This window comes from Myodes glareolus, chromosome 27, assembly GCF_982192425.1.
Source record: "Myodes glareolus chromosome 27, mMyoGla1.1, whole genome shotgun sequence".
NCBI lineage: Eukaryota > Metazoa > Chordata > Mammalia > Rodentia > Cricetidae > Myodes > Myodes glareolus.
This window is the reverse complement of record NC_142052.1, coordinates 2,775,675-2,803,202: the sequence shown is the minus strand read 5'-3', so window position 1 is coordinate 2,803,202 and position 27,528 is coordinate 2,775,675. Positions and strand designations below refer to the sequence as shown.

Below are 27,528 nucleotides of genomic sequence, written 5' to 3'. Positions count from 1 at the left end.
GGGATCTTACTCAATTACTTAGTAACTCCTACATTTACTGTTTGACTTTTTCCATCTTTGCTTCTGAGGTAGAGCTCACGTTCCAGGCTGCTCCCACATTTACTATGAAGGTGAGGATGACCTTGAACTTCTGCAGGGTACCCCCCCTACTGTCTGTGTGAGGATGAGGCTCTCCCCAGATGAGAGGCACATCTCCAGCACATCTGTATTGGCTTTTTAACCTCTTTTCTTTTTTTCAATAAATAAACTCAGTATTTTTTACTAACACAACTAAAAAGTAAAGTCTAACATTCGAAGACGGAACTATACACTGGCAGCAGCTGTGCTTTCAACTTCCGTGGTCTCTAACAGAAGGAAGTGAAAGACACCGCTTCCATTCTTCCTATAAACTCAAGATATTAAAAAGCACAGCTACAGAGCTGTGTATTAGTCTTCCCAGAAAGCATCCCCAAAGCCCTCGGCTGTTTTTCCTATTTCTCAGTACTGTGCACGCAATCTCCAAACTGGGAGCCCTACAGTCTGTCTTCCAGCCCCAGCTGCAGAAGTCCCCCCTGTGTCTGACGGACAGTCAGTAAGCAGGAAGGCGAGCAGTCCTATCGCGACTCGCCACACAGCCAGCCATTCCGACACCTCCCCGGCCCAGTCCACACAACTGGTGCGTGCCCGCTGTTTCTAGCTCCCCACTACTCAGATCCATTCTATATCATTTTCAGTATTTAAAAACAGTGATTTCATTCCTTTAAAACATCTAATCATTCCCCAGTGCCTAAAAGAGAAAGAAAAATGTTTACTGGCTACAAACAGAAGGTCTTCCTTTCACAAACCAGTTGTAGATTTACTGCAAAATCAGCACATCCAACTACCCCATGCTTCCGACTCCACACACACCCAACACACATGTAAGGCACTTGCTTCTACCCCTAACAGGCCATCTCCCTTCCACAGCTTTTTCCTCCTTCTTATCTATTTAACCAATTACTTCACATTCACCTTGGCCCGATTGCCCACTACAGAAATTAACCTCTGAAAACAAACGATCAACAAAGTTCCAATAATTCTATTACTACAAGAGTAGTTTGTGTGAAAATACATGTGTATGTGTGTTAGTGTATGCTGTGTGTGAGCACATGTACGTGGCTACGCCTATCTGTGCGTGCACAAGAGGCCAGAGGAGGACACGGTTTTCCTGTTCTGTCACTCTCTGCCTGATTCCTTGAGAAGGGTCTAACCAACCCTCACCACAGGCTGGGGCTGCAGGTCCCAGAGCAGCATCACACCGGCCATCTATAGAGGAACTGGTGTCTGGACTCAGGCCTCACTCTTACACAGCAAGCACGGTTACCCACAAAGTGATCTTCCCCACTAACGTCAGAATAAGATTAAATATTTCAGACTTCAGGAGGAGAAGATGGCAAACTAAGCAGGGCATTTAACTTTACTCCCTTATAAAACAGCCGCAGCCAAAGCAGAGTCATAATGCACAGGGACAGAGATCACTAAAATGAACTCTGGAGAAAGCTCCGCGAAGTGACCGCACACATAACTGAGGACAGGAGCAGCTGACGGAGGCCGAGGGATCGGCGATTCCACACGACCACCGTGGCAGTGAATGCGGTGAGGGCCACCTTTACAAAGCCTGCTGGACACTGGTAGAGTCTCTGCACTCACGGCCAATGTCAGAACATCTCCGAAGTCAGCACACATCTCCCTCCAGCAGCGAGGACAGCCAGAGCCTTTCCCGTTCAGTTGCCTTTCTCTAAAATAAATCTAGACCATTCCTAGAATTGGGTTGATCAATAAAACAATTATTTTGTCTCAAGAATGCCTCATCATCTGAAGAACAGTGGAGTTGGCTCTTTCTTCTTTCAGAACTGAGAAATGAGCTCAGGGCTCAGTCAACTGAATTCAGCCCTCTTTATTATTTTTCTGTAACAAGATCCCATAAACCTCACACTTGCAATGTTCCATAGGAAGCCTCCCAAACGGCTGGTGCTGTGGCTACATAGTACCACAATATATATATATATGATATATATATATATGATATATATAAATCTCATATCCATTAACTGTGTCCGCAAGGCAGACCTAGCAGCAGTGATTCCTCAGTAGCAATGAGATTTCTAAATCCATTTCCCATTCCTTCCATAAATACTTGACTCCAGAGCCAGGACAACCAGTACAGAGTGATCCTAGAATATCTTGCTGATTTAAAAAATAAGAAAAAGGTGCCAAGACTCACAGGATCTTTGGCACATAAATTATCCATCAGTGGGCTGGAGAGATGGCTCAGAGGTTAAGAGCATTGCCTGCTCTTCCAAAGGTCCTGAGTTCAATTCCCAGCAACCACATGGTGGCTCACAACCATCTGTAATGGGGTCTGGCGCCCTCTTCTGGCCTGCAGGCATACACACAGACAGAATATTGTATACATAATAAATAAATAAATATTTTAAAAAAATTATCCATCAGTGAGTCCATACTAATACTGAGTGAATGAATGGTTGCGTATCAAAGAGAAGTTTTACTTTATTATAAAAATTCAGGCGCAGGCAAAGTGGATCTGTGGTTAAAGATACTTGCCACCACGTCTGATGACTTCAGGTGGACCCCTGGCACCCAGAGAGTGAAAGGAAAGGACCAACTCTGACGGGTTATCTTCTGACTTCCGCATGGGCACCATTCTCCTAACATACACGATACGGACACAAACGCAATTTAAATTTTCAAGCCATTATTAAATTTTAGTAAACATAAGTCAGAATTAGAAAAAAAAATCTGACAACTATTTTACATAGCGTAATCACAGAAGAATAACTTATTAAAATCAGCAAGTATGTTCAAGAGTAGTAAGATAAGTACATCATCTCACAATGAAACACGTGGTAGCTGTGAGGGATGACGCAGAAGTGGAAAAGCTGTGAAGGCGGAGAGAGCCACGCCGGGTGACAGTGAGAGGAGAACTGCAGAGCTGGGTTTGACCAAGAGACACTGCGTACATGTGTGAATCTGTCAACGAATAGACAAAGGATATTCCAAGAAAAACACTGAGGGAAAAACCACCTGATTTTACGGGATGTGGCGGCACACACCTGTCGTCGCTGCAGGCGCTAAGGAGGAGGCTTTCCAGTGAGAGCCTGGGTCAGCTGGGGAGGTCAGGCAGCCTGAGGACACAGTAGGAAGGGAGGCCCTGTCTCTGGAAAATGAACAACAACACACAAAACAAAGTGGAGCTTCGATGGAGAAACCCAGCTGAGCTCCTCAGCTAAATAATCAGAATTATTACAGCTTTTGATTCTTCATAGGCTAAGCGAGAAAGCAGAATCATGTCTGAGGTATTCCTGCCCCAAGAAACCCGATTATAAACATGAAGAAATATCAGCCAAGCTAATACAGGAAAATGTTGGACAAAATAACCGGCCTCAAAGCTTTAAAGGCATCAGTCATAAGATATAAATACAGATCCGAGAACTATTCTGTTGTTTAAAGGACACCAGAGGCACGTGGCAATCAAACATCACATGATCCTGGAACTTCGTTTGCTCTAAAGCACAGGCTATCGCAATTAGTGAAATGTGAGCGTTTGTACACTAGAAAACAGTAGTGTAGGAGCACTAGTTTACAGACTGTACACTAGCAAACAGTAGTGTAAGAACGCTAGTTTACAGACTCTGTACATTAGCACACAGTAGTGTAAGAACGCTAGTTTACAGACTGTACACTAGCACACAGTAGTGTAAGAACGCTAGCTTACATACCGATCATTAGCACACAGTAGTGTAAGAACGCTAGTTTACAGACTGCATTAGCACACAGTAGTGTAAGAACGCTAGTTTACAGACTGTACACTAGCACACAGTAGTATAAGAACGCTAGTTTACAGACCGATCATTAGCACACAGTAGTGTAAGAACGCTAGTTTACAGACCGATCATTAGCACACAGTAGTGTAAGAACGCTAGTTTACAGACCGATCATTAGCACACAGTAGTGTAAGAACGCTAGTTTACAGACTCTGATCGTCTCACTCTGGCCGCTTAAGGTAAGAGCTTGGATGAAGACTCCTGGGAAGACAGACTTAGACGCTCCGATAGGTATGCATAATACATAAACCAAGAAAGTAGCTATATTAACACGCAAAAGGTAATATAGAAAGATGCAAAATAGGCTATCTAAAATTCAAACTGAGGGAAGAAAAGAAATAAAAATGTGGTTTTCATACTAGTATGTTTTCTTGTTCTCTAGTTCATTCCTATTCCGTGACAATGTTCAAGTGTTATTATTTCAAAATAGAAAGTTATAATCAAAATTGTTTTTATAAGCCTCAGCAACCACAAAAGAAAAATCTACAATGAAAAAACAAAACAAAACAAAAACAATATACAAGGAATCAAAATACTGTAGCAGACTAAATCCTGTAGCCATAAAAGCAATCAGTAAGAGAAGCAAAAGAAGGTACTGCAATAAAACTAGAAAAAGTCACACAGTGACCCCAAATAACAGGGAAGGCCGTCCCTAGTAATTATCTGAGTGAGGTGGATTCGATTCCCCAGGCATACATACATAAAGTAACTACGTGATCTAAAACAAACAAGACCCAACTGTACGCAGCCCCCAGGACCTCCCTTCGCCTGCAAAGGGAAAGAGACTGGCGTGAGATGATGGAACGAGATATTCCACGCAGTGGGACCCTAAAAAGCACAGGCAGCAGACTTCTCTTAGCCTGCAGAGACAGGCCAAGAGGACTAGTAAGGGAGAGCTGAGGGAGGCTGGAATGAGAGAAGGTCAATCCAGCAGGAAGAAAGAGTGGTTCTGAGTATAGACAGCGAATGGTGACTGAATAGTGATTGGCTGGGAGGGAGAACCAGGCCGCAGAAGCGCGTTCTCGCCAGTGCACAGGTCAGAGAGAAGGTCAGCGAAGAAACTGGCGACGAGACCCACAGCTCTAAGAAACACCTGCCATTCAACATCAGTCCATACATAGTCTCCTCACTCGCAATGGACATTCTCTGTAACACATCAAATGACAGCCTGTAACAGCCACGTCAGCACTTTTCAAAAACCAAAGTCAGAGCCAGCGAGAGGCTGGGAGTTCAGGGACTTGTGGCCAAGGCTGAGAACTGAAGTCCAAACCCAGGAGGCAGTACACAAAGAACTGATTCCTGCAACTTGTCTCTGCCTGCACACATGCTCGCACACGCACACACGTAAAAAAAATTAACCCGAAGTCATACCGAGTATTCTTTTTTTTTCAGTTTTTTTATTGATATTTATTGAGCTCTACATTTTTCTCTGCTCTCCTCCCCCCTTCAACCCTCCCCCAAGGTCCCCATGGTCCCAATTTACTCAGGAGATCTTGTCTTTTTCTACTTTCTACTTCCCATGTAGATTAGATCTATGTGAGTCTCTCTTAGTGTCCGCATTGTTGTCTAAGTTCTCTGGGATTGTGGTTTGTAGGCTGGCTTTCTTTGCTTTACGTTTAAAAACCACCTATGAGGGAGTACATGTGATAATTGTGTGCATGCGGCTTTAAAAAAAGGCATTATGAATAAAGGAGGTTGGTGATTTAGGAGAAAAGAATATATATGTGGCTCTGTGTGTGCGTGTGCACGTGTGTGTGTGTGCGTGTGTAAAACACTTAGAAAGGAAGAACTAGGATAAAGAAATGTAGTAAACGTGGACACGGCTCAGTTACTATCTGGCAGACACCATGCCCTGGTCTGACACACAGCACCTCAGGAAGGAAATTGCGCTGTGGAGTGGAGAGTGGCCTAGCAGTTTAGAGCATGTACTGTGTTTGCTGAAGACCCAATTTCAATTCCCAGCTTCCAGCACTAGGGAAGCAAGGGCAGTCAGGGCTACACAGAGAGACCCTATCTCAATAAAAAAAAAAAAAAAAAAAGAGTAAGTAAGATGGTAGATTTCAATCCAACAATATCACAACCATAAATGAAAATGGTCCAAATTAAACAGAAGATATAATAAAGTGAATTTAAAATGCAAGCCAGCGTTAAGAAGCTACCACCAGGAACTCAGTTAGACACATAAATCTCTGGGCCTGGTGTGTGATCGTCAGCCAATCTAACCAACAAGAGACGCTGTCTCAAAAAACGGTGGAAAAGTTATTGAGAAGAGCACCTGACAAGGATCTCTGGCCTCCAGACACATGCACACACACACACATGCATCTATACATAAATACACAAACAAGAAGTTGGGCTTGGTGGCACATGCCTTTGATCCCAACACTAGGGAGGTAGAGGCAGGAAGATCTCTGACCGAGGCCAACCTGGTCCACAGGGCAAATTCCAGGACAGTCAGGGCTACACAGAGAAACTCTGTCTTGAGAAAAATGAGATAAAACAAAAACCAAAAATAATTAAAATAGTATTCTACGCTAACAGTAATCAAAAAAAGCTCACAGGCCATAGAGAGAAGATTTCAGACCAAAGTACATCATCAGAAATAAGGAGAGACCCTAATCCTAACTCTAATTGGAGAAAGGGATCCAATTCATTCAGAGATCATAAAACTTAAAATATATGAACACATACAGCAGCAGAGCTTCAAAATGCATTAGGCAAAGACTGAAGGAAGTACCGGAAAACCAAGTAGTCCACAATGAAAGATTTCAACACCCCTTAAGATTTAGTACAAGAATAAAGACAAAACCCAGACAGCAGTAAAGAGTCAACGCTGGCAACCAACTTGGCTTCACTCGCTGTACACAACTCCACCCAGGACTCTTTTCAAGAGCACGTGAATCCTGTAAACCAGAACCATGCCCGTGTAGTGGCACACGTCTGTAATCTCAGCACTTGCAAAGAGAGTAAGAAGGATTACCACAAGTTCCAGACCAGTCAGCACTACAAAATGATACCATTTCGAAAACAAAATTAATCCACAATAAACAGACAGACAGGATCGTGTTGATGGTTAATAAAATGTCTTACTAAAATTAAACTGGGGCCAGCAGGATGACTCAGCAGGGAACAGCGCTTGCCACCACGCCTGACAACCTGAGTTGACCCCAGGAACTCATAGGTAGGAGACAAGCAAGTACTATAGTTGTCCTGGCCCATGCTCAGTGCCCGTTCCTGCCTGTGGACATCCCACGTGCATTTGAGTGCAAGCACAAACAGACAATACACACAAAATAAACGACTAAAAATCTTAACAAAAAATAGGAAACAAAGATGTAAGATACCAAAATCTGTAGGCTCAAATAACCAACAGTATATAGAGAAGGTGATGAACAGTTCTTTAAAAAAGATGAAATTAAATGGCCAATAAACATGAAAAATTGTTCTGTTTCACTAGCCGTCAAACCAAAGCCACACTGAGATCCCACCTTGTTCCCGTCAGAATGTCAGCTGTGAAGAAAACAAGAACAGCAAACGCTGGCTCGGGTAGACAGAGGGACTTGTCGCCAAGGGTGGAGACGTACATGGTCTAGTCACTGGAAGTCGGTGTGGAGGGCTCCTAAGAATCGGCAAGCATCCTCGGCACAGTCAGCTACATCATCCTGAGTGCACACCCACAGGACTTCCAGGCAGCACCACACAGACTTCACACCAACAACGTCTGCAACAGTACTACTCAGAAGAGCTAAATTATGCGATCTCCTTAGCTGTCCAGTAGAAAAATGGGTAAGAAAATTGGACAAATGCACATAAAGGAATCGCTTCTAGCCATAAAGAACAAAGTTCTATCATTTGCAGGATACAACTAAACATAATCACACTAATAGATTAAGTCAATCTCTGACAAAATAAGTATGTTTTCTATTATTTGTGGGTGCTAGATTTTATACAGATATGTGCTCGGCACAAGCATGAACTCACACTCAAACACACACACACACACACACACACCAAGAAAGTGAACAGGGAAAGTAGCAGGGCATGAGGTGAAAATATGCCCAATACACACAATATGTACACATATGGATGCTTTAAAAATTAAAAAAAACACAATTTAAAGAAGATTTTTATAGAATTAAACTTTTATTTTGCAGGAGGATAAAAATTTTAAATGAGGGGGCTGGAGAGATGGCTCAGAGGTTAAGAGCACTGACTGCTCTTCCAAAGGTCCTGAGTTCAATTCCCAGCAACCACATGGTGGCTCACAACCACCTGTAATGAGGTCTGGTGCCCTCTTCTGGCCTGCAGGCATACACGCAGACAGAATATTGTATACATAATAAATAAATATTTAAAAAAAATTTAAATGAGCTAAGCTTCCAGCTCAGGATATCAATTTAGTCAAGAGAAACAAAATTCAAGGTAAATAAACAGTAGACAGGAAATAATAAGGAATATAAATCACTGATGATGAGTATTAAAAAAAAATCAACAGGAAACCAAAGGCTGTTTCATTGGTAAAGTCAACAACAGATAAACCCTTAGCCAGAGCCCACTGGGGGTGCAGCGCTGACAGATTCCCAGAGTCAAGACTAGGAGTAGAAACACCTCCACTCCGTTTAGATAGTCTTTCACCAGGTAGCCCTGGCTGGCCTGGAGCTCACCACATAGACCAGGCTGGCCTGAACTCAGAGATCTGCCGGCCTCTGCCTCCCAAGTGTGTGTGCTACCATGCTCAGCTGAGGACAGACCCACAGGCCTTAAAAAGCTTAGGAGCACCAATTACACCAGTGAATTTAACAAGTTAAAAGAACCAATCCCTTCAGAGAAACAAGACATCGATGCTCAGTGAAGAAGAAATAATATGACTAGCCATTTGCCAACAACAACAAAAATATTAACAGAGAGTTAAAATTCTCCCCTTGAAAGAAACTTCCAGACCCAGAAAATTAATCATGCAAACTGCTGAGACTGGAAGCACACGGAGAGATCTGGTACTTGTGTAACTGGCACACGCACATTTCATGTTAGATAAAAACTGATGACTAAGAGAATAAATGAAAAGTAAAGAAACTAACAAGATTAACCTGAAAGATGATGGGGGCCTAAACCAAGTCAGGCAAAGGGGTTTGGTTTGGTCTCTTGGTTTTCAATTGTGGGTACTGAGACAGGGCATGGTTAAATAGTTATTAGTGAGAATCATCAAATGTAGGAATTAATTTGACACAGAAAATATGGAATAGAAGAATAAAGATACTCCACGATTTTCAGCTGGCATGGTAAAAGAACCATCCAGGTTCTTGTCAGGGAATACAAGAGAAAAACAAGGCCAATTTACTTTTCAACAAATTTTACATCTGTATATTCAGCACCCAAAAGCAAGCAAAGGGATGTACGATGTAAACACTCAGGAAATGCACACACTTTAGCTAGCCTCTGCCACCCAGGGATCACTTTGTCATTAAAGCCTCTACAATCATATTACTAATGGCTTGGCACCGAGGTCTTAGAAGGAATGAACCTGAGGTCTACTCCACAAGAAGAATCAACGCCTGCTACTGTCAACGTGATCCAAAGCCCATGGCGAAGCAGGTAACAGGCCCTAGGGCTTCTACTGAACACTCACGTTGTCAAATTACCCTCTAAATATTTCTTCTATACACTCAGATTTGGTATATGTGTTGCTTTTATTGGTTAATGAATAAAGAAGCTGCTTTAGGCCAACGGCTTAACAGAATATAACCAGGCTGGAAAAGATATATAGAGAGACAGTAGGCGGAGTCAAGGAGAAGTCATGTAGCCCCTCCAGAGACAAAGGCCAGATGGAACCTTGCTGGTAAGCCACAGGCACATGGTGACACCCAGGTTAATGGGGATGGGTTAGTTCAGGATATAAGAGCTAGCTAAAAATATGCTTAAGCTATTGGCCAAGCAGTGATTCAAATGATAGTTTCTGAGCGACTGTTTCGGGTCTGGGCAGCCGGGAGCGAGGGGTCTCCCTACTCTACCACACAGATTAGTGCTGTCCTCAACTTTGGATTTAAAGTACTGGTCAAAGCGTAGAGAATAAGCGGCTGCTGTGGGCCCAGCCCTAAATGGGACATCCGTGTCAAACTCTGTGCCCAAGGCTCCAGAAACACAGAAGAGGGAGCAGGAGATGGGAGAGTAGGGGGCTGGGAGGACCACTGTCCTCTGGACATGGATGTCTATCAACCCATAAACTGACTTCGGCTAAGGTCACCTACACAAGAGCAAGCCAACAAGACGGGTCACCATCCCAACAGGCAGCACTAACTAGACAGGGTCGGTTAACAAAAGAAAAAAAAACAAAAACAGATAAACATGATGGGGCCAGGGGTACAAGGGAGGAAGCAGTTGAGGTTGCATGAAGTTGTTAAAGAATAAAGTACTCTATTAAAAAGATAAGGCTGTGGTGTTTTGAGTGAGACCTGCCCACAGTCTCGCATGCTTCAATGGTTGGTATCCAGCTGATGCAACCGTTTTTGAAAAGAGGAGCCGTATCACTAGGGACGGACTTTGAGCTTTCAAAGGCCCCCACTCTTCTCGGTTAGCTCTCTCTGTGTCCTGTACTTGGGATGAGATGTAGGCTCTCGGCACCAGCTTCAGCACCATGCCTGCCTGCTGCCATGCCTCTCCCCACCACGAAGATCAAGGACTAACCCTCTTGAAATTGTAAGACCCCAATAAACTTCTATTAAGTTCCCTTGACTTTTGAAGATGCACTAAAGGCATCGTGCATCATGATAAGGCGACGAGTGTATGGGAGCCAGGGGGTGGAATGTGCTGGTTTGAATGAGAATGGTCCCCATGTTTAAATGCTTGGTCCATGGTCTGAGGTTTCCAAAACACACGCCATTCCCAGTTCAGCGCTGCCTCTTCCCCTCACCCCCACTCCTGCTTGAGACATAAGCTCTCAGCCACTGTTCCAACACCGGGCCTGCCTGCCACCCATGTGCCCTGCCAAGATGGCCATGGACTCACTCTCTGAAACTGTAAACCCCCAAAAACCTCTTTTGTAAACTGCCTTGGCCATGGTGCTTCAGCACAGCGGCAGAAAGAACAAGGCCCAGATAGAAAGTGGGAAAGGGCTTGCCACGCAAGCTGACTTTCTACCATGGATCCCTGGAACTCATGTAAAGGGGGAAGGAGAGAACCAAAGCCACAAAGGTGCCCTCTGGCCTACACACACATGCTGTGACCCACCCACGCTCATGTATCATACGCAGACACAATAATAAAGTTTTCTTTGAAAAAAAACAACAAACATTTAAAAATGAAATAATGGCTGTGTCTATTGTGGATTTAAGAAGAAGGGGCTGGGAAGTGTGCTGTGGAATATTATTCTAAGAAGTGTTACATTTGTTTATGCTGTGGAACACTTATTTAATGATGCAAAGATGTGCTGCATTCTTTTAACTGCATTTGTTTAACTCCGTGAAGCTGTGTTACTTTGCCTGCCTAAAACACCTGGTCTAATAAAGAGCTGAACAGTCAATGGCAAGGCAGGAGCAAGGATAGGTGGAGCTGGCAAACAGAGAATAAACGAGGAGAAATTTGGGATCAAGGGGGAGCAAGAACAAGGATCCACGGGGCCAGCCACACAGTCAGACATGGAAAAAGAAGGAAAGGAAAGATATACGGAAATAGAGAAAGGTAAAAGCCCAGAGGCAAAAGGTAGACGGGACAATTTAAGAAAAGCTGCCAAGAAGCGAGGAAGCTAAGGCGGGGCATTCGTAAGAAATAATAAGTCTTTGTGTGTCATTTATTTGGGAGGTGGGTAGAGGGCTCCCCAAAAATCCGAGAGTAAAAAACAACCATCTACAAAGATGAGTTAATTACTACTATCCCTGCAAGCCTGGGGATCCTAAATCCAAGCAATAAAGCTCAGTGCAGTACACCTGCGGGGCCATCCCATCACTTGGGAGGTAGTCAGGGGTGAGGGGTGGGGAGTGGGGGAATGGGGGGGCTCAAGTCTGGCGACACCCTCCCCGATCTCCACAGTCAGAGGAAGAATGACCGAGGAGAACACCCAACGCCATCCGGCCTCGCCTCACACACAAACGTGCACGCGCCACAGACGCATGCATGCACACCACACACAAACACAGACTAAAGTCTGTAAGGAGGAAAACGGGTTGGAGTGAGGAGTTGCGGGGCTGGCCTGCTTTTCGCCTCACCCAGCTCCCGCATGGCTAGCTTAGTCCCAGAAATAATTACACATAAGTTGTATTCATTTAAGCACTGCCTGGCCCATTATCTCTAGAGAGTTAGTTACTGACTAACTCTCATATCTTGATATTAACCCATTTCTATTAATCTCGTGGTAGCACCACGAGGTGTGGCTTACCGGGAAAGATTCATCATGTCTGACCTGGTGGCTGGCTCCATGGCTTCTGGCTCTTAGCCCTCTTCCCAGCATTCTATTCTGTTTACTCCGCCTACCTAATTTTCTGTCCTATCAAGGGGCCAAGGCAGTCTCTTTATTGACCAATGAAAATAACACAATAGACAGATAACCCTCCTCCATCATTTCCCCTTTTTCTGTTTAAACGAAAAAGAAAGGCTTTCATTTTAACATAGTAAAATTACATATAAAACAGTTATCAAGCAAGAATTACAGTCACAATATTTATAACTATATCCTTATCATAATAATGGAAAACTATAACTATGACTATCCATTCTTCAACTTCATCAAAGACTGCAGAAGGATATAATATTACCTAAGTAAACAAGAAGTAAGCAACTTCCAAAACTCTAGAAATGACAGAGACATCTTGCTGCCTGGACAGTCACCCAAAGTTCCTCTGTATCGTTGGGGCACCCATCTTCGGCCTTCAGGCCCATAATATCCAGAGACATTTCCATGAAGCAGGAAATTTCAAAGGCAGTTCAGTCACTATCTGTTGTGTCCTGCAGAATGTCTCGCAGACTCTTTCATGAATCAAGAACCTCGAAAGATCATCTCACCTTTAGGCAAGTTCAGCAGTCCTCTCTCTGCGGGTTCTCTGTGTCCACTTTATACAACAGTCCAGGCAAGAGAAGTTTCTTGCCCAAATGGCTAACCAACTCCATAAGGAGCCTCTTTGATGCCCATCTTCCTCTTGAAGTAGATTGGTGCTGCCAGGAGCAGACGTGTCTCATTGTCATGAAAAGTCCTAAGTTATTAAAACATTAAATGCTATGTTCTGTAGTCTTTGAAAGATATGAAGAATGTCTCTCTGAAATATATCTATGCACATCTACAAAATCAAACTAACATTACTACAAGCTTGACTATTATCGATGATTATCCATTAACAACCTATATTTTTAATTATACATTGCATTTTTAAATGAGCTATACAATCACAATACATCAATCAAGATCAGAAATATATATACATATAACAAAATTGACCTTAAAATCCATACCAATGAAATTATTCATATCTATATCATATCCCCCTTTAAATGTAAAAGAACATTTATAAACAATATTTGGGAATATGGACGTAGTTATTTCTCTCCAAACTTCTTCCTGCTGTATAGGGGCGCAGTTAATCAGGTCTTTTATGGTATAACCTGTCTGCCAGGTTCATCTCAGTCGGCAGTTGAGTGAAGAAATTTTTTGAGGGTGTTCACAGAAACCTTTCAGGAGGACGTGGTCTATCATACCATATTGGGATAGAAGCAATCCACAGGGTCTCATCCTCTGTGAAAACAAAAGAAGAACCTCCTTTCCAAAGCATCACATCCTTAGATCCAAATTCAGAAGTCAAGGTATTTTCAACATATCTATCTTGGATTAGTTCAGCAGCATTTATAAACAAAAGTCTTTTAGCAGCTGTTGCTCCTTCCTCAGCATTCAAATAATTCAAAGAGAGCATAATAGCATACAGTATTAAGATTCTCTGTGTATTTTCCATCTTTATGCAGCTTTATTTTTAACCTCTATTTCTTTTATTTTTACTTTTACTTTTTGACACAGGTTCTCTGTATATCTTTGTCCTGGAATAACTCTGTAGACCAGGCTGTCCTTGAACTCACAGAGATCTGTCTGTCTCTGCCTCCCCAGTGCTGGGATTAAAGGCGTGTGCTACCACACCTTGAACTCAGAGATCCTCTGTCTCTGCCTCTCAGGCATTGGGATTAAAGGTGTGTGTTACCACACCTTGAAGTCATAGAGGTCAATCTACCTCTACCCCTTGAAGTCAGAGGTCAATATGCCTCTACCTCCCGGGCATTGGGATTAAAGGTGTGTACCACCACACATAACCACTCTCTTTTTACTTTAAGAACTTTAACTTTTATCCTGCATTTATTTGTAACACACTATAAACCATTTAGAGGTTTTCTTCGTCTTTGAATCTCTCTTTACTGTATATCTCTCCTTTTTTTCTGACCACATGAGCCTAAAACCGTGGCTTTGACGGCTGGATCTAGGCCATTTCTTAGCTTTCCAGCTTCATGGCAGAGGTACCATTTTTTATTGTCACAACTCTGTGGCATTTCAAAGTCCGTGTCAGCAAGCAAGCTGCAGCATTCTACTCACAAACCACACTCAAGTGCTTCAGGCTGCCTGCCTGAAAGAGCCAGAGTTTGTCCTGGCAGGTCGACCCAGAAAGTCGGCATTTTAAAACGACGGAGCTTTTTTCCTGCTACGGCTGAAAACCCGAAAAGCATGCGTTCAGGTTTTCATCAACACCGTTTAAGTGTTTCATGACAGGACCTCTTAAAGAGCTGCAAAGTTTTGCAGCTAAAGCTGAGTCAGGAAGCCTCTCTTAGATGAGAGCATTTGCTTGCCTCTAGCAAGCAGAGCAGACCCGAGAAATTGCTGCTACCAAGAAAACATGCTTTACTCTATTCTTTCCCAAGCTTTCTCAGGCTTTCTGTGGATTCAGTTATCCATGTGGGCGCCATCTGGAGTGAGGAGTTGCGGGGCTGGCCTGCTTTTCGCCTCACCCAGCTCCCGCATGGCTAGCTTAGTCCCAGAAATAATTACACATAAGTTGTATTCATTTAAGCACTGCCTGGCCCATTATCTCTAGAGAGTTAGTTACTGACTAACTCTCATATCTTGATATTAACCCATTTCTATTAATCTCGTGGTAGCACCACGAGGTGTGGCTTACCGGGAAAGATTCATCATGTCTGACCTGGTGGCTGGCTCCATGGCTTCTGGCTCTTAGCCCTCTTCCCAGCATTCTATTCTGTTTACTCCGCCTACCTAATTTTCTGTCCTATCAAGGGGCCAAGGCAGTCTCTTTATTGACCAATGAAAATAACACAATAGACAGATAACCCTCCTCCATCAACGGGTAAGAGATGTGAGGAAAAACAAGTCCCATTGCCTATCTGCTTTATTCGCATGGCTGAGACCTGAGCTCGGTGATTCTCCGATGTGCTCTCAAGAGTCTGAACTACTTACTGTGAGAAAAATCCTTTAAATATGAAACTCACTTCACACACACACACATACACACACACACACACACAGCACGCTGCTGTACTAATTCTTCACTGAACTCTGCCTATGAATGACTCAGCAGACTAGACTACAGCTTGAGTTATTTTTCTGTTTGCCATTTTCGGTTTTGTTAACTTTCCATAGAGTTTTCTACTTGTTTTGTTTTTCTGAGACAAGGTTGCCTCACTAGGTAGTCCTGGCTGGACCCTGAACTCACACAAACCTGCCAGCCTCTGCCTCCCCAGTGCTGGAATTAAAAGTGTATGCAACCACACCCAGCAGCGCTTCTTGTTTTTTAGAGTTCAGTATAATCAAATAATTACAACAATTGGCTTGTAAGTCTTAGAAGCCAAGCACTGGGTCAAGGCATCCAGTATCTCGCTGACATTTTAGCGTTTATCCAGACAGACATCTCTATTTTATGACTCGAACCAAACGACAAAAAGGTTAAACAATGAACCCAGAGTTGCCAAACTGGTGAACGGCAGAATTCAGACCTAAACCTCGATCTATGGAACATGGAAACTCGGGTACACACCTTGCAAAGATCTCTTTCACGCATCTCTATTTTTCAGATCCTGTATCCAGTGTTTTATGACCTACTACTTCTCAAAGTTCCTGCAGATGAGCTAACGACCAGAAAGCTGCATTCTCCTCTTTACTTCCTCTCATTAAATGTCACATTTAATCATGCTGTGATTATCATCAGGTAGGCTCCTCACCACAGCCATTTCCTGCCCCGGCTCATGTTCACTGCTGAGAATTAAACCCAGCAGATTTCCTTTCTTGCCTAGTGCTCCTAAAAACTACTTGCAATCAGCATTTTCATTTGCAAACTAACCTCTGGATTTAAAAAAAAAACAAAAACAAAAAACAAAAAAAAACATGTTATCCATTTGCATGGCACTAAGAACCTGAACTGCAAATGCAGCTGTCCCGAATGCCACACGACGTGTTGTCATCCTAGTCATACGCTTCTGGTGGTTTACAAACCAACGCCGTGTGTCGCTCCACGCTAGCCAGAAGTATAAGCTCAGAACCTTTTTCTCAGTTTCAAGGGAAGTCCCAATTTACAACATCCTGCCCCACTAAAATATCTCGAGCTAGTTTTAAAACAGCAGGCTGGAGGTGCTGGAACACATTTTTAATCCCAGGCAGACAAAGCAGAACCCGAGTTCGAGGCCAGTCTTGTCTATCTAGGGAATCCGAGGCCAGCCAAGGCTGCCAAGGAGAGCCTGTCTCCCAGAAAGAAAAAAAAAAGTCACCCAATAAAGGGGTTTCTAGACTATGTAGAGAGGTTGGGGGCATAAAGAATGACAAAACAGAATCCATAAAGTAAGTGTAAACACCTCTAGGAGTGCTATGTTCGTCTTTGTTTATAACTTAGAACGGAAAACTCAACGAAATGATGAAATCCTTGACTAGACAAACACATTTAAAAATTTATTGCATAGGCACTTGGAAAATTAGTGCTGAAGAGTATTAGGTAAAAATATAACAACAGACAAATAGCTTCTATTGGTGTATGTGGTAGTTTAAGCGAGAAGAACTAGCGGGTACAGCCCTGATGGAGGAGGTGCATCGCTGCAGGGGTGGGTTTTGAGGTTTCCAATTTCTCTCTCTCTTTCTGCTTCATTCTTGTGGATCAAGACTGAGGTTCTCCACCTGCCTTTGATCCCAGAACTCAGGAAACAGGGGCAAGAGGGTCAACCAGGTCTACAGAGCAAGTTCAAAGATAGGCGGAGCTACACTCAGATGCCCTGTTTACAGAAAACCTTGTAAGTTTCCAACTACTGTTACAGCGCCCTGCCCGCCCGCCCGCTGCAGACTCTTACCCTATAAAACCATGAACCGAAATTAAATGTTTTCATAAAGTTGCCTTGGTAATGATGTTCTGTCACAGCAACAAAGACGATTTAGTAAGTTTGCAATTTCCAACCATCAAAAGTGGATATACTCACACTGCCCAGACACAGCCTATGCTAATTAGTATATATCACTGGTATTCACAAGTACTTTTATATAAAACTATAGTTCCCATTCTCTCGATCTATACTCATGTTCTGAGTCTGCCTTCTGTATGGGATGCCTTCCTTCCCTGTTATGAAAACACGTTTAGGTTGCCAAGGCTCTCAGACAGCTCCTCCCTGGACCTTCTACCCATCATCCTCTTACTAGCTACTTGGAAGTACTATCCTCTCTGCTAAACAAATAAGGAAACTGATGTGGGGATCACATTCACAGTGAAAGATCAACAGGTATTTAACCTCTGGGGACTTTATTTTGGTTGGTTTTTTTTTTCCATTGTTGTTTGAGGAAAAAGTCTCACTACGTAGACTTGGCTGTCCTACAACTCAGACATCCCCCTGCTTCTGCGTCTCAGATGCTAGATAGGAGTAGAAGCATATGCTACCACACCTGGCGCTGGTGTGGTCCCTTAAACTTTCCATAAAGTCAGGCAGATTCCACACATTCTCTCACAACAGAGAGAGATATTATAGTTTAAGTATCTCTCCTCTTAATCGGCTGTTCAGAACAGTGAGAGTGGCTGACTCCATCCCTCTGTCTTCAGCAACAATCAACACTGCCTATTACAAAGAGAACTGCAAGTGTTACAATGGGAATATGATTCAGTTTATCGCTTTGCAACATTGTTGTTTATTAGTCTCTTTACACAAGTCTGAGCCATTTTTACCATGGCTTGAAATGCAGTCCTTGTAACCAAACTGGTTAGAAGTGAACCCATCAACTAATTACCCTTGAAATCTTGGATTAAATAATACATAAATACTCCAACTACTTTCTGATCTTCATTTTTTTCAACATATTAACATAAATTCTCTTAGTGAAGCCGTTCGCATTCCAAATCCCTTACAATTATACATAAAAACAAACTAGCCAAAAAAGTTTCCACTTAAAAATTGTTCAAGTCATCTTTATTTTTAGGATCAACTGCCCAGTGCCAATTTGGCCTTTAAAATATTTACTCTTGCAGGCTTGACTAAGCAAGAGTGCCCACGCTGGGAGCTGCCCTTGAAATGCTCACATCTTCAGGCTCTACTACAATATGGTGAAAATCAGAACCTTCCTACCTAACACCTAGACTGCCACTGTCTTGAGGCATTCAACAGCTTCCCTGTGCAGTAGGCAGATCACTTCCAAGAGGCGGGGGCGGGGATGTACTGGACCACCTTGTTTTCTGGGCGCAAACATGGCCCAGTCTACCTAGACCTCGCCAGCCCTCTCATCTGGAGTCTGAGCCATAAAACTCAGAGGAATACACATTTCTTTCTTTTATAATCTCCAGTCTGTATGCCAAATCGAAGTTAGGACTTGACCTACGGTGCTTACGCAGGTCCATCCAGTCTGGGGAAAAAGAATTTACGAAAGTACCTAGTCAAGTCATGGTTAAGTTTATAATCAAAGACTCAGAAGAAGGGGGAAAAGGCAAGAAACCCGAGAAATGTTTTGGTAAAAGCAACAAAAAACTGCAAAAGTATGACACGTAAAATAACATCAAAGTAAGCAAAACCTACCACTGACAAAAACAATTGTGAACTGCAAACCTAATTTCAGCAGCACCTACGTATGTAAAACCCACAGGGAAATTCATTAATTGTTCCAGAGTCTACTTTCCCGGTCGCACATGTTAACACGGTTCCTCGGTTTTGTCAGGATAAAAATAAAATAGTTAGCAAAATGACCCCCGAAGTTAGCAAGGCGGGGATGAGTTAGAAAGCACAACGCCAGAACAATACCAGAACGAGGGCTGTCAACACGAGGCAGAAGAAAGGTGAGCCTGCCTAAGGACCACGGCATTGTCTGCAGACCTCATCCAGCCTGCAAGGCCCGCGCACAGGACTCGGGCAGCCGCCCCTCTGCAGGCACCGCCGGATCCGCAGCTCCAGCGCGCCGGGGCCGCTGCAGCAGCTGCTGCCCTCCCGCGCGGGCAGCGCCAGCAGCACGCAGGGCGCCCGCAGAGCGAGCCCGCGCCTCCCGCCGCCCCCTACGCCCTCCGGGGACCGCGCGACCCCACGCCGGCAGCGCGCAGAGGCGCGGGCGTCCACCCAGCGCCGAGCCCCGACCCGCAGTCTCCGCGCCCCGGCGGTGGGAGGGGGCCGCGGCCGAGCCGGGCCCGCAGGTGCCCGTGGCTGTGGGCGCCGCCGCGCCGACCCCGGAGCCCGCGCCCCGATCCCGTCCGCCGCCCCGCCGCCTCCCGCACGGATCCCCGCACGGCCCGGGGATCCCGTGTGACCGCGGTGCGCCCTCCACACGGCCAGCCGAGCGCGGAGCCGCGGCGCTTACCGTAGCCGCCGGCGCCGCTGGGAAGCGGCTGGGAGACGCGCGGACACGCCGAGGAGAACGCCGCCGCCGGAGCCCGGAGAGCTACAGCCCAGCCGCCGGCGGCGCGCTGCCCGCCCCGCGCTCCGCCCCCCGGGACGCCCCCCGGGACGCCCCGCCCCCCGGCTCGCCACGGAGTCTGCGCCGCCCGCCCTGCGCTCCGCCCCCTGGGACGCCCCGCCCCTCGGCTCGCCACGGAGTCTGCGCCGCCCACCCTGCGCTCCGCCCCCTGGGACGCCCCGCCCCTCGGCTCGCCTCGGAGTCTGCGCCGCTGACCGCGGGTCGCCGGGTCCGGCGAACGGGACGGGGCCGACACCGAGCGAGAGCCTAGACTGACAACTCTTTTAACCAATAGGACTAGGAGGCGGGCTCAGGGGAAGGCGATCAGTTACTGGCGGCTAAATGGACCAATGACCGGTGAGAAGGTACCGAAGAGCGCTGGGGGCTTGTGCAGGGCCTCCGCTGCGGCGGTTCGGAGAGGCGGAACTCTACCTTCTCCTAATTATGTGAGCGGTTGAGACTTTCATGGGGGGGTCCAGTGTGGAAGAGGACGAGGATCCAAACTGGCGGACTTGCGGACCTTCGCCGTCCTCTCGGCTCGCCCGCCGGCCGCTCTGCCAGGTGAGTCGGGAGCTCGGCCCTTGCCCATTCGGTCCCGCGGCGCTGCCGCCCGAGCCGCCCGGTGCTTGGGTGACCCTCAGCCCATCACGCCACGGCTCGACGACTACGGGGTTACATCTCGCACAAACCGCATTAAATTCCAGCATAGGTTTGGGAGAGTAAGGGCAGCTCCGCGAAACCACCATGGGCCTTTGCATACCGAAGACCGGGATAGTTGAGCAGCATCCTTAACGTTCCAGTGCAGATGCGTCCTAAAATCAGCCAGGTTGTCAGCAGGAAAGACACTGGTTTTGTAGCGGAAATGGTGATCTTATGAAACGGAGCTGTCTTTGGGTACGGAGAGTTCATTTGGGAGAGTGTTGACAGTAGCGGGAGAAGGGAAATGGAATGGTGAGGGACAGACCTTGGACCGATCTGCTGCACGCAACTGATCGCTAGATGCAGATGAAAGGATAAGAGACCTGTAGATCTCCATGGGAGGGAGGGGGCTGGAGGTTTGCACAGTGGATCCGGAATCATGGCAAAAACCCTACCTTCTGTGTACCAGAAATACCCACCTCGAGTGGGAAATATCTATTGAACAGATCTCAGCCTTGGAGTGCACCTTTGACCGTCCCTTGGAGAGAGTGGTGGCGAGAGCTAAATAAACTCTTTACCCCGATTAAGATGCTTTTGTAAAACTGGAACCTGTGTCACCACTGTAGTTCAGTCTAAGCAACCTTTTAAATGTCCGTTGAATATCAGTAAGGCTGTTTTCCTTGTTGAGAGTGTTTTCCTGCAATCGAACTTTGTTTCCCCCCACAATTAGAAAGTTATAACCATAACAGGCTTAAGCCCTTGCATTCTTGCTGCGCCTTGTCCTAAAGTGCCTGTGGTCATTGCAGACAACTTGGTACTTGTTCTGAGGGAAGAAAAAAGAAGTTCATATCTTGTGGCATACAGAAAAGTTACAGTAAAGGAAGTTATGATCACAAATATTCGTAAAGGCTCTTAAAATTGACCAAATCAGAGGTTGGGGCTGAGCAAACATTCACAGGATTAAAAACATATGTAGTTAATTAAGCGGCCTACACATATCTCCAGCTCTGCTTCCAAAATCATCTTATTCCACTGTATAAGGCTTCCAGCAAGGAAGGACCAGTAAAGAAAACTGCTTTCCAGAACTGAGCCCAATATGAGCAGTTCCTTTACACCCCCATGCCTTTAATCCAACGGAGCCAAAGTCAGGTAGCTCTTTGGTTCAAAGCCAGCCTGGTCTATATTAGCAGAGTTCTAGGCAAGCCAGGGCTACAGACTGAGACCCTGTCTCAAAACAGCCTACTGAAAAGCCAAAATCCTGCAGTCCAAAGCATTTACAACCCAAACAGATGCAAATGGATGAGTCTGAGAAGGCACAAGGACATCCACAGCTAACTGCTGAACTATGAAGGGTGTGCGCTTTCTTGTACAGAGTCTATCAGCACAACTAAGCACACTGGTCTAGGGCAGTTGCTCCCTCTCTCCAGTTCTGCAACTCTTCCTGTTTCTCCTGCGTCTTCTCTAGCACCCATTCCTCTGTTTCCTCTGTGGTTTCTGATCTGTCTGTTCCCCTCGAGTTTGTTCATCTTCAGTGTGCCATTTGCCAGGGGCTTATTATACCCTGGGCTTTGTCATGGAGTCTTCTTTCCTAAATATTTCTTCTTGGGCTGACAAGATGGTTCCGCAGGTAAATGCATTTGCCACCAAGACTGATGACCTAAGTTCTGTCTCCAGGACTATAGTGGAAAAAGAGAACTAAATATTTCTTCTTAGTCCTCTCACGGCCTCAAGTCCTGTTTTTATTTTCTTCTCCGCAAAGCTAAAGGACTAATGTTTCTCAGCTGTTTCCATCCCTTCTGTCCCGAGTCCTTGCTTGGCTGCATGTAGTTTGGCTTCTGATTTCCCATTGTATCTACCCTTCATCTTAATGGTTTGTAAATCACCATATGTGAAAATCAGATATAATACCTTATTTATGGTGTAGGAGGTCATTCTGTATATGTGTTGCTTTCGTTGGTTTAATAAAGAAACTGCCTTGGCCTTTGGATAGGGCAGAGCTTAGATAAGTGGAGTAGACTGAACAGAATGCTGGGAAGAAGGGCAATGTGGCAGACACTATGGTTCTCCTGCCCTAGACGGATGCTGGTTAGACTCATGCCAGTAAGCCACAGTCAAGTGGTGATTCACATTAATAGAGATGAGTTAAATCAAGATGTGAGTTAACCAATAATAGGTAGAGATAACGGGCCAGGCAATAATTAATACAGTTTCTATGTGGTTGTTTCAGGTGTAAAATAGCCAGGCGGTGGGACGCAGCCCGCTCCTCCTACAACATATTTATACCTTAAGCTAAGATATAAGTTAATGCAGTCCCAGTTGAGAATGGATGGTTTCAAGAATGAGTTTAGTGATGTTAGCATTGAAAAAAATAAGAGAAAATGAAGATATTCTGGCAGGGAGTGGATCCTAGGCCTTCCAGATTTGAGGATATATCCTAGAGTAAGAGTAAGTCTTAAATTGTGAATCAAAGTAAGGGTTGTGGAGAAATGGCGATAGTTTAAAAAGCGACTGCTCTTCCAGAGGACCAGAGTTCAGTTCCCAGGACCCACACTGGCTTGTTCAGGACTACCTGTGAGTCTCACGCCAGGGGTGCCAGCAGCCAGGGGTGCCAGCAGCCAGGGGTGCCAGCAGCCAGGGGTGCCAGCAGCCAGGGGTGCCAGCTCGTGCTCACATTCAGAAAAACTCTTAGCAGTTGACGTCTTCTTCTCTACAGGCACAGGTGGCACACACATGCAGACATGTAGACTTGAAATGTTTTAAATGAGTATTTTAGAATAGATGTAGAGAAAATAGTGATATAAAAGCTCCTTGTCATAGGCTAATTAAACATTAAGTAATGACAAAATACCTCGTTTTTTAAGTGGTCTGTTTAGCAAGAAAATACTTACAAATATAGGAAACAATGATTATCGATCCCTTCTGTGTTACTTAGCCCAACGGCAACAACTTTGCAGTCTTTATGCATCGAGTTTATATTAGCCATTTCACCCTCACAAACCATATTTCCTTTTTCATTGCTTTGACCACAGGTGCTCAGTTTTAGCACCTCTTGAAATTAAATGAAAACCTACAGGTTTGCAAGCATGCAGAGAGCTTAAGATCATCGCTGAGTTGCAGGTAAAAGCACGCTTGGGCTTGAGGGTAGCACTGAGAAGGAGCCAACTGCTCATGAATAAGTTCATACTCGGTGTCTGCACTAAAACCTTAGCGCTACAGTGGTGGACTGGAAGAGGTGGCAATGGCTGGGAAGACAGCTCTGCAGCCAGGAACAGGCTGCTCCTATAGAGAACTGCAGGCCAGTTCCCAGCACCCACTGCTGGGAGGATTGCGGCTCCAGGGGAATCACCTGCACTTGTGTGCATGCACACATACACATAATTCAACACAGAACATTTTAATGTAGATGTACATGCATACCTGCATGCACACGGAAATGGTCGAGATTGCTGCAGGAGAAAGACTGAGAAGTGGGAAGCAGCCAGCCTTACTAGGAATAGACGTGATTTCTGCTGTCAAACCCTGAGCTTTTTTCTTTTCTAGGGTGTATCTCCCTTATCTCAGCCCTGAAACATCCTCTTGAAACTGTTTAAATGAGAATGTCCTTGGCTCAGAGAGTACTCCTCACCTGGCTTTTCACGTTACTCTTCCTGATCATGTTGGTGTTAAAACTGGATGAGAAGGCCCCTTGGAACTGGTTCCTCATATTTATTCCAGTCTGGATATTTGACACTATCCTTCTCGTCATGCTGATCGTGAAAATGGCTGGACGGTGTAAGTCCGGCTTTGACCCCCGACATGGATCACACAATATCAAAAAGAAAGCCTGGTACCTCGTCGCCATGTTACTCAAGTTGGCCTTCTGCCTCGCACTGTGTGCGAAGCTGGAACAGTTCACTACCATGAACCTCTCCTACGTCTTCATCCCACTGTGGGCCTTGCTGGCTGGCGCTCTAGCAGAACTTGGGTATAACGTCTTCTTTGTGAGAGACTGACTTCCAGAACACCGCAGACCTGATGGGAAGCCCCAAGTCCTAAACTGCCATGAACAGGGCTGTGGAGGCAGGAACTTGTTGCCAACCCAAAGCTGAATTATTCAATATTTGAGTTATTGATATCTTTGTTATCCCTGTGTAAATAAAGCTTGTTTCTGACCTTATTTTTCTGTGCCTCTCACCTTGTATGTGGTCAGGACGTGAAGTGAATGTAAAGCCTTCAGTTATGAACTCTGTGTGAGTTTGCTGGACAGTGCTCTGTATAAACAAAGCATATGTGTGCTTCTAAATTATGAAGGAAAAACTTGGTTATTTTAGGGATGCAACCTCATGTCCAACTGAGAAAGAATCTTAGTTTGGCATTTTCAAATGGGGTACGCTCACACTGAGTTCTTCCTACGGCCTAGGATGAGCCTATTTAAGTCATGGGAGCCAGCTGTGCCTCTTTGTCCTGGGAATCTCAGACACAGTGCCTGATTGAAGTGTTCAGGTTTGAGAAATTCTATGTGGCTGCCATAACAGCAAACTTAACCGATGCCCAAATTCAGGTAGCAATACTTCTGAAGCTTAGACGTGAAGCATTTCAAAACTTGAAGATAAAATTTTTGTTTTACCTTCATGGGAATGCCGTGTGTCTTGGATGAGTTCATGTGAGACCAGAGAGCACAGTCTCCAGAACTGGAGCTGCAGATGGTTGTAAGACCATCCGGGGGCGAGGGATCAAACCCCCATCTTCTCTCTGAAAGTGCCTGTAACTACTGAACTTGTAAGTACTTTTAAGGATTCTTATTAGCATTAGCCAGGCGGTGGTGGCACACACGTTTAGCCCAGCACTTGGGAGGCAAAGACAGGCAGATCTCAGTGAGTTCGAGGTCAGCCTGGTCTACAGCGCTAGTTCTAGGACAGGCTCTAAAACTACAGAGAAACCCTATCTCAGGGAGAGGGAAAAAAAGGTTTTGGAGGGTTTGTTTTTTAGGATTTTGTGTATGTGTGTGTGCATGTGCGTGCACACGCTTGCGTGCAAATGTACAGGTAAGTGCAGGTGCCTGCAGAAGCCAGAGGTGTCAAGACTGCCTGGAGCTGCGGCTAAACGCTTGACTTGGGTGATGGGATCCACCTCAGTCTTCAAGAGCCGTGTGAGCTCCTAACCACTCAGCCCTCTCTCTAGCCCTTAAGAGACTGATTTTGTCCTACTTGGTTTTCACTTTAGCTCTGTCAGAGTCTAAAGTGGCCATTTTGGTGGTTTTAAAGGATCTACCATAGGCAGAGAGTGAGATGATGCATCCCATAATTCCAGCACTCTAGTGGAGGAGCAGAATTTTGAATTTAAGGAAAGCCTGGCTAGAGGCCCTCTGTCTCAAGTCTTAACACACAGATTTTCTCACTGCTAATATAGAATTTCTGTGTAGGTGGCTACTGGTGTGAGCAGGCATCCATGCGTGTGTATGGAAGACAGGGCAATACCTGCTGTCATCCATAGGAGTTTGCCAGTTGGCTAGACTAGCCAGCCAGTAGTGCCCTGAATCCAGAACCTACTTGCTACTTCACTGCCCAAACATGTAGCTTTTGGGTGAGTGCTGGGTATCCAAACTGGGGTCTTCACACTTCAGCAGCAAACCATCCTCCAGGGCCCCCAAAGATTATTTTAATACATTTCTTCCTTGTAAATAAAGATAATAAAAGCAGCCACATGTCACAAAGACTGCATAAATTACATTACGCTTTTGAAACTAAAGAGCTAACCAAAAAACATCTAGTTGCAAATATCTTCCTGTCGGTTAACTGGCCACAAAGTGTTATTTTTGAGTATCTAAACGTAGGAGTCATAAAAACAGTATTTGGAAGTGAGGATTTAGGACTTGGTCATACAGAAATCCAAACTGGTCTCTGGAGCACATCATTAATCAAATAAAATTCCCATTGTAATAAACAAGCTGGAGAATCACTCAGTTCAGATAAAATTGTTCAGGTCATATTCTCTCTCTCTCTCTCTCTCTCTCTCTCTCTCCTAGACAGGGTTTCTCTGTGTATCCCTGGCTGCTCTGTATCCCTGGCTGTCCTGGAATTCACTGTGTATGCCAACCTGGCCTCAAATTCAGAGATCCACCTGCTTCTGCCTCCTGAGTGCCGGGGATTAAAGGCATTGCCACCGCCGCCACCTGGCTTCAAGCAATGTCCTTAACGATAAGCATTCCTAGGGTCAAAGTGTAATAGATCTTCCTTCCCAGAACAACTGTACAAGAAAGGAAAAGACATGAGTAAGAATTATATTCAGGAGACAACAGTAACCAACCTGCTCATACATGAAGATAAAACAAGTTTTAATAGCCTCTGGCAGGTTCTCAGTGTGCAAGCTTTTGTCTCGTGTGACACACCTATGGCAGCACAGGAAATGATTAATGTATGCATTAATAACAACATCTCAACATGCACTCATGAGAAACATTAAAAGGAAATAGAGCAGCTGGGCGGTGGTGGCGCAAACCTTCAATCCCAGCACTGGAAGGCAGAGACAGGTGGATCTTTGTGATATCCAGGCCAGCCTGGTCTGTAGAGCAAGTTCCAGAACAGGCTCTAAAACTACAAGGAAACCCTGTCTCAAAAAACAACCCCCCTCAAAAAAAAGATGCTTGTTGGTGGAAAAAATATACAGTATTACAAAACAAAAAAACTTTCTGGGTTTCTTTTTATAAGATGCATAATCACTGCCTCAAGTAACAAGCAGGCTCTTGCCGAGGCCATTGTTTTCTGAGTTATGATAGATACATAACTTATACAGAACACTTTTTCCAATCTGAACAAAAGGTTATTTCTCAATAAAAAAAATTATGAGGGAGTGGTGAGTTGATTCGGGCCCGCGGCAGGGGCCCGGCGAGGGGGAGCTAGGACTCTCCCCGACCCCATAGACTCCCAGGTCAGCCTGCTCTGCTGGCTCCACCCTACTAGCTTCCCCGCCAGCCATCCCAGCTTCCATCCAGAGGGCCTTCGGAGTGATCCTTCGTCTGGTGAAGGACGGCGATGCAGTCGGAGGCCCACATTGGAGCACCGGACTGAGCCCCCCGAGATCCGGATGGGGAGCGGAAGGAGGAGGAACATGAAAGACGAAATCAGTACTGCGAGGGATGCTATCACCCACTGATACAAGGGAACGGATCTGATGAGA

The 27,528-nt window shown here is 45.2% G+C and overlaps 2 protein-coding genes across 5 annotated transcripts in view; one reads left to right on the top strand and one right to left on the bottom strand.

The window, feature by feature from the left end:
• The window catches only part of Phtf2 (putative homeodomain transcription factor 2), a 108,466-nt gene extending 88,714 nt beyond the window's left edge, over positions 1–19,752 (bottom strand). For all 4 annotated transcript variants that reach the window (XM_087902441.1, XM_085684272.2, XM_087902443.1 and 1 more), the window contains exon 1: positions 19,639–19,752. The gene's annotated coding sequence lies outside the window, so the exon portion shown is untranslated. The remainder of the gene's footprint in view (positions 1–19,638) is intronic.
• A 371-nt stretch (positions 19,753–20,123) lies between these two features.
• On the top strand, positions 20,124–24,529 carry Tmem60 (transmembrane protein 60). Its single transcript, XM_048433531.3, has 2 exons — positions 20,124–20,295; positions 23,914–24,529. Exon 2 carries the CDS (start codon positions 23,964–23,966, stop codon positions 24,363–24,365), a length of 402 nt encoding a protein of 133 aa, XP_048289488.1. The 5' UTR covers positions 20,124–20,295; positions 23,914–23,963; the 3' UTR covers positions 24,366–24,529.
• Positions 24,530–27,528: the final 2,999 nt, after the last annotated feature.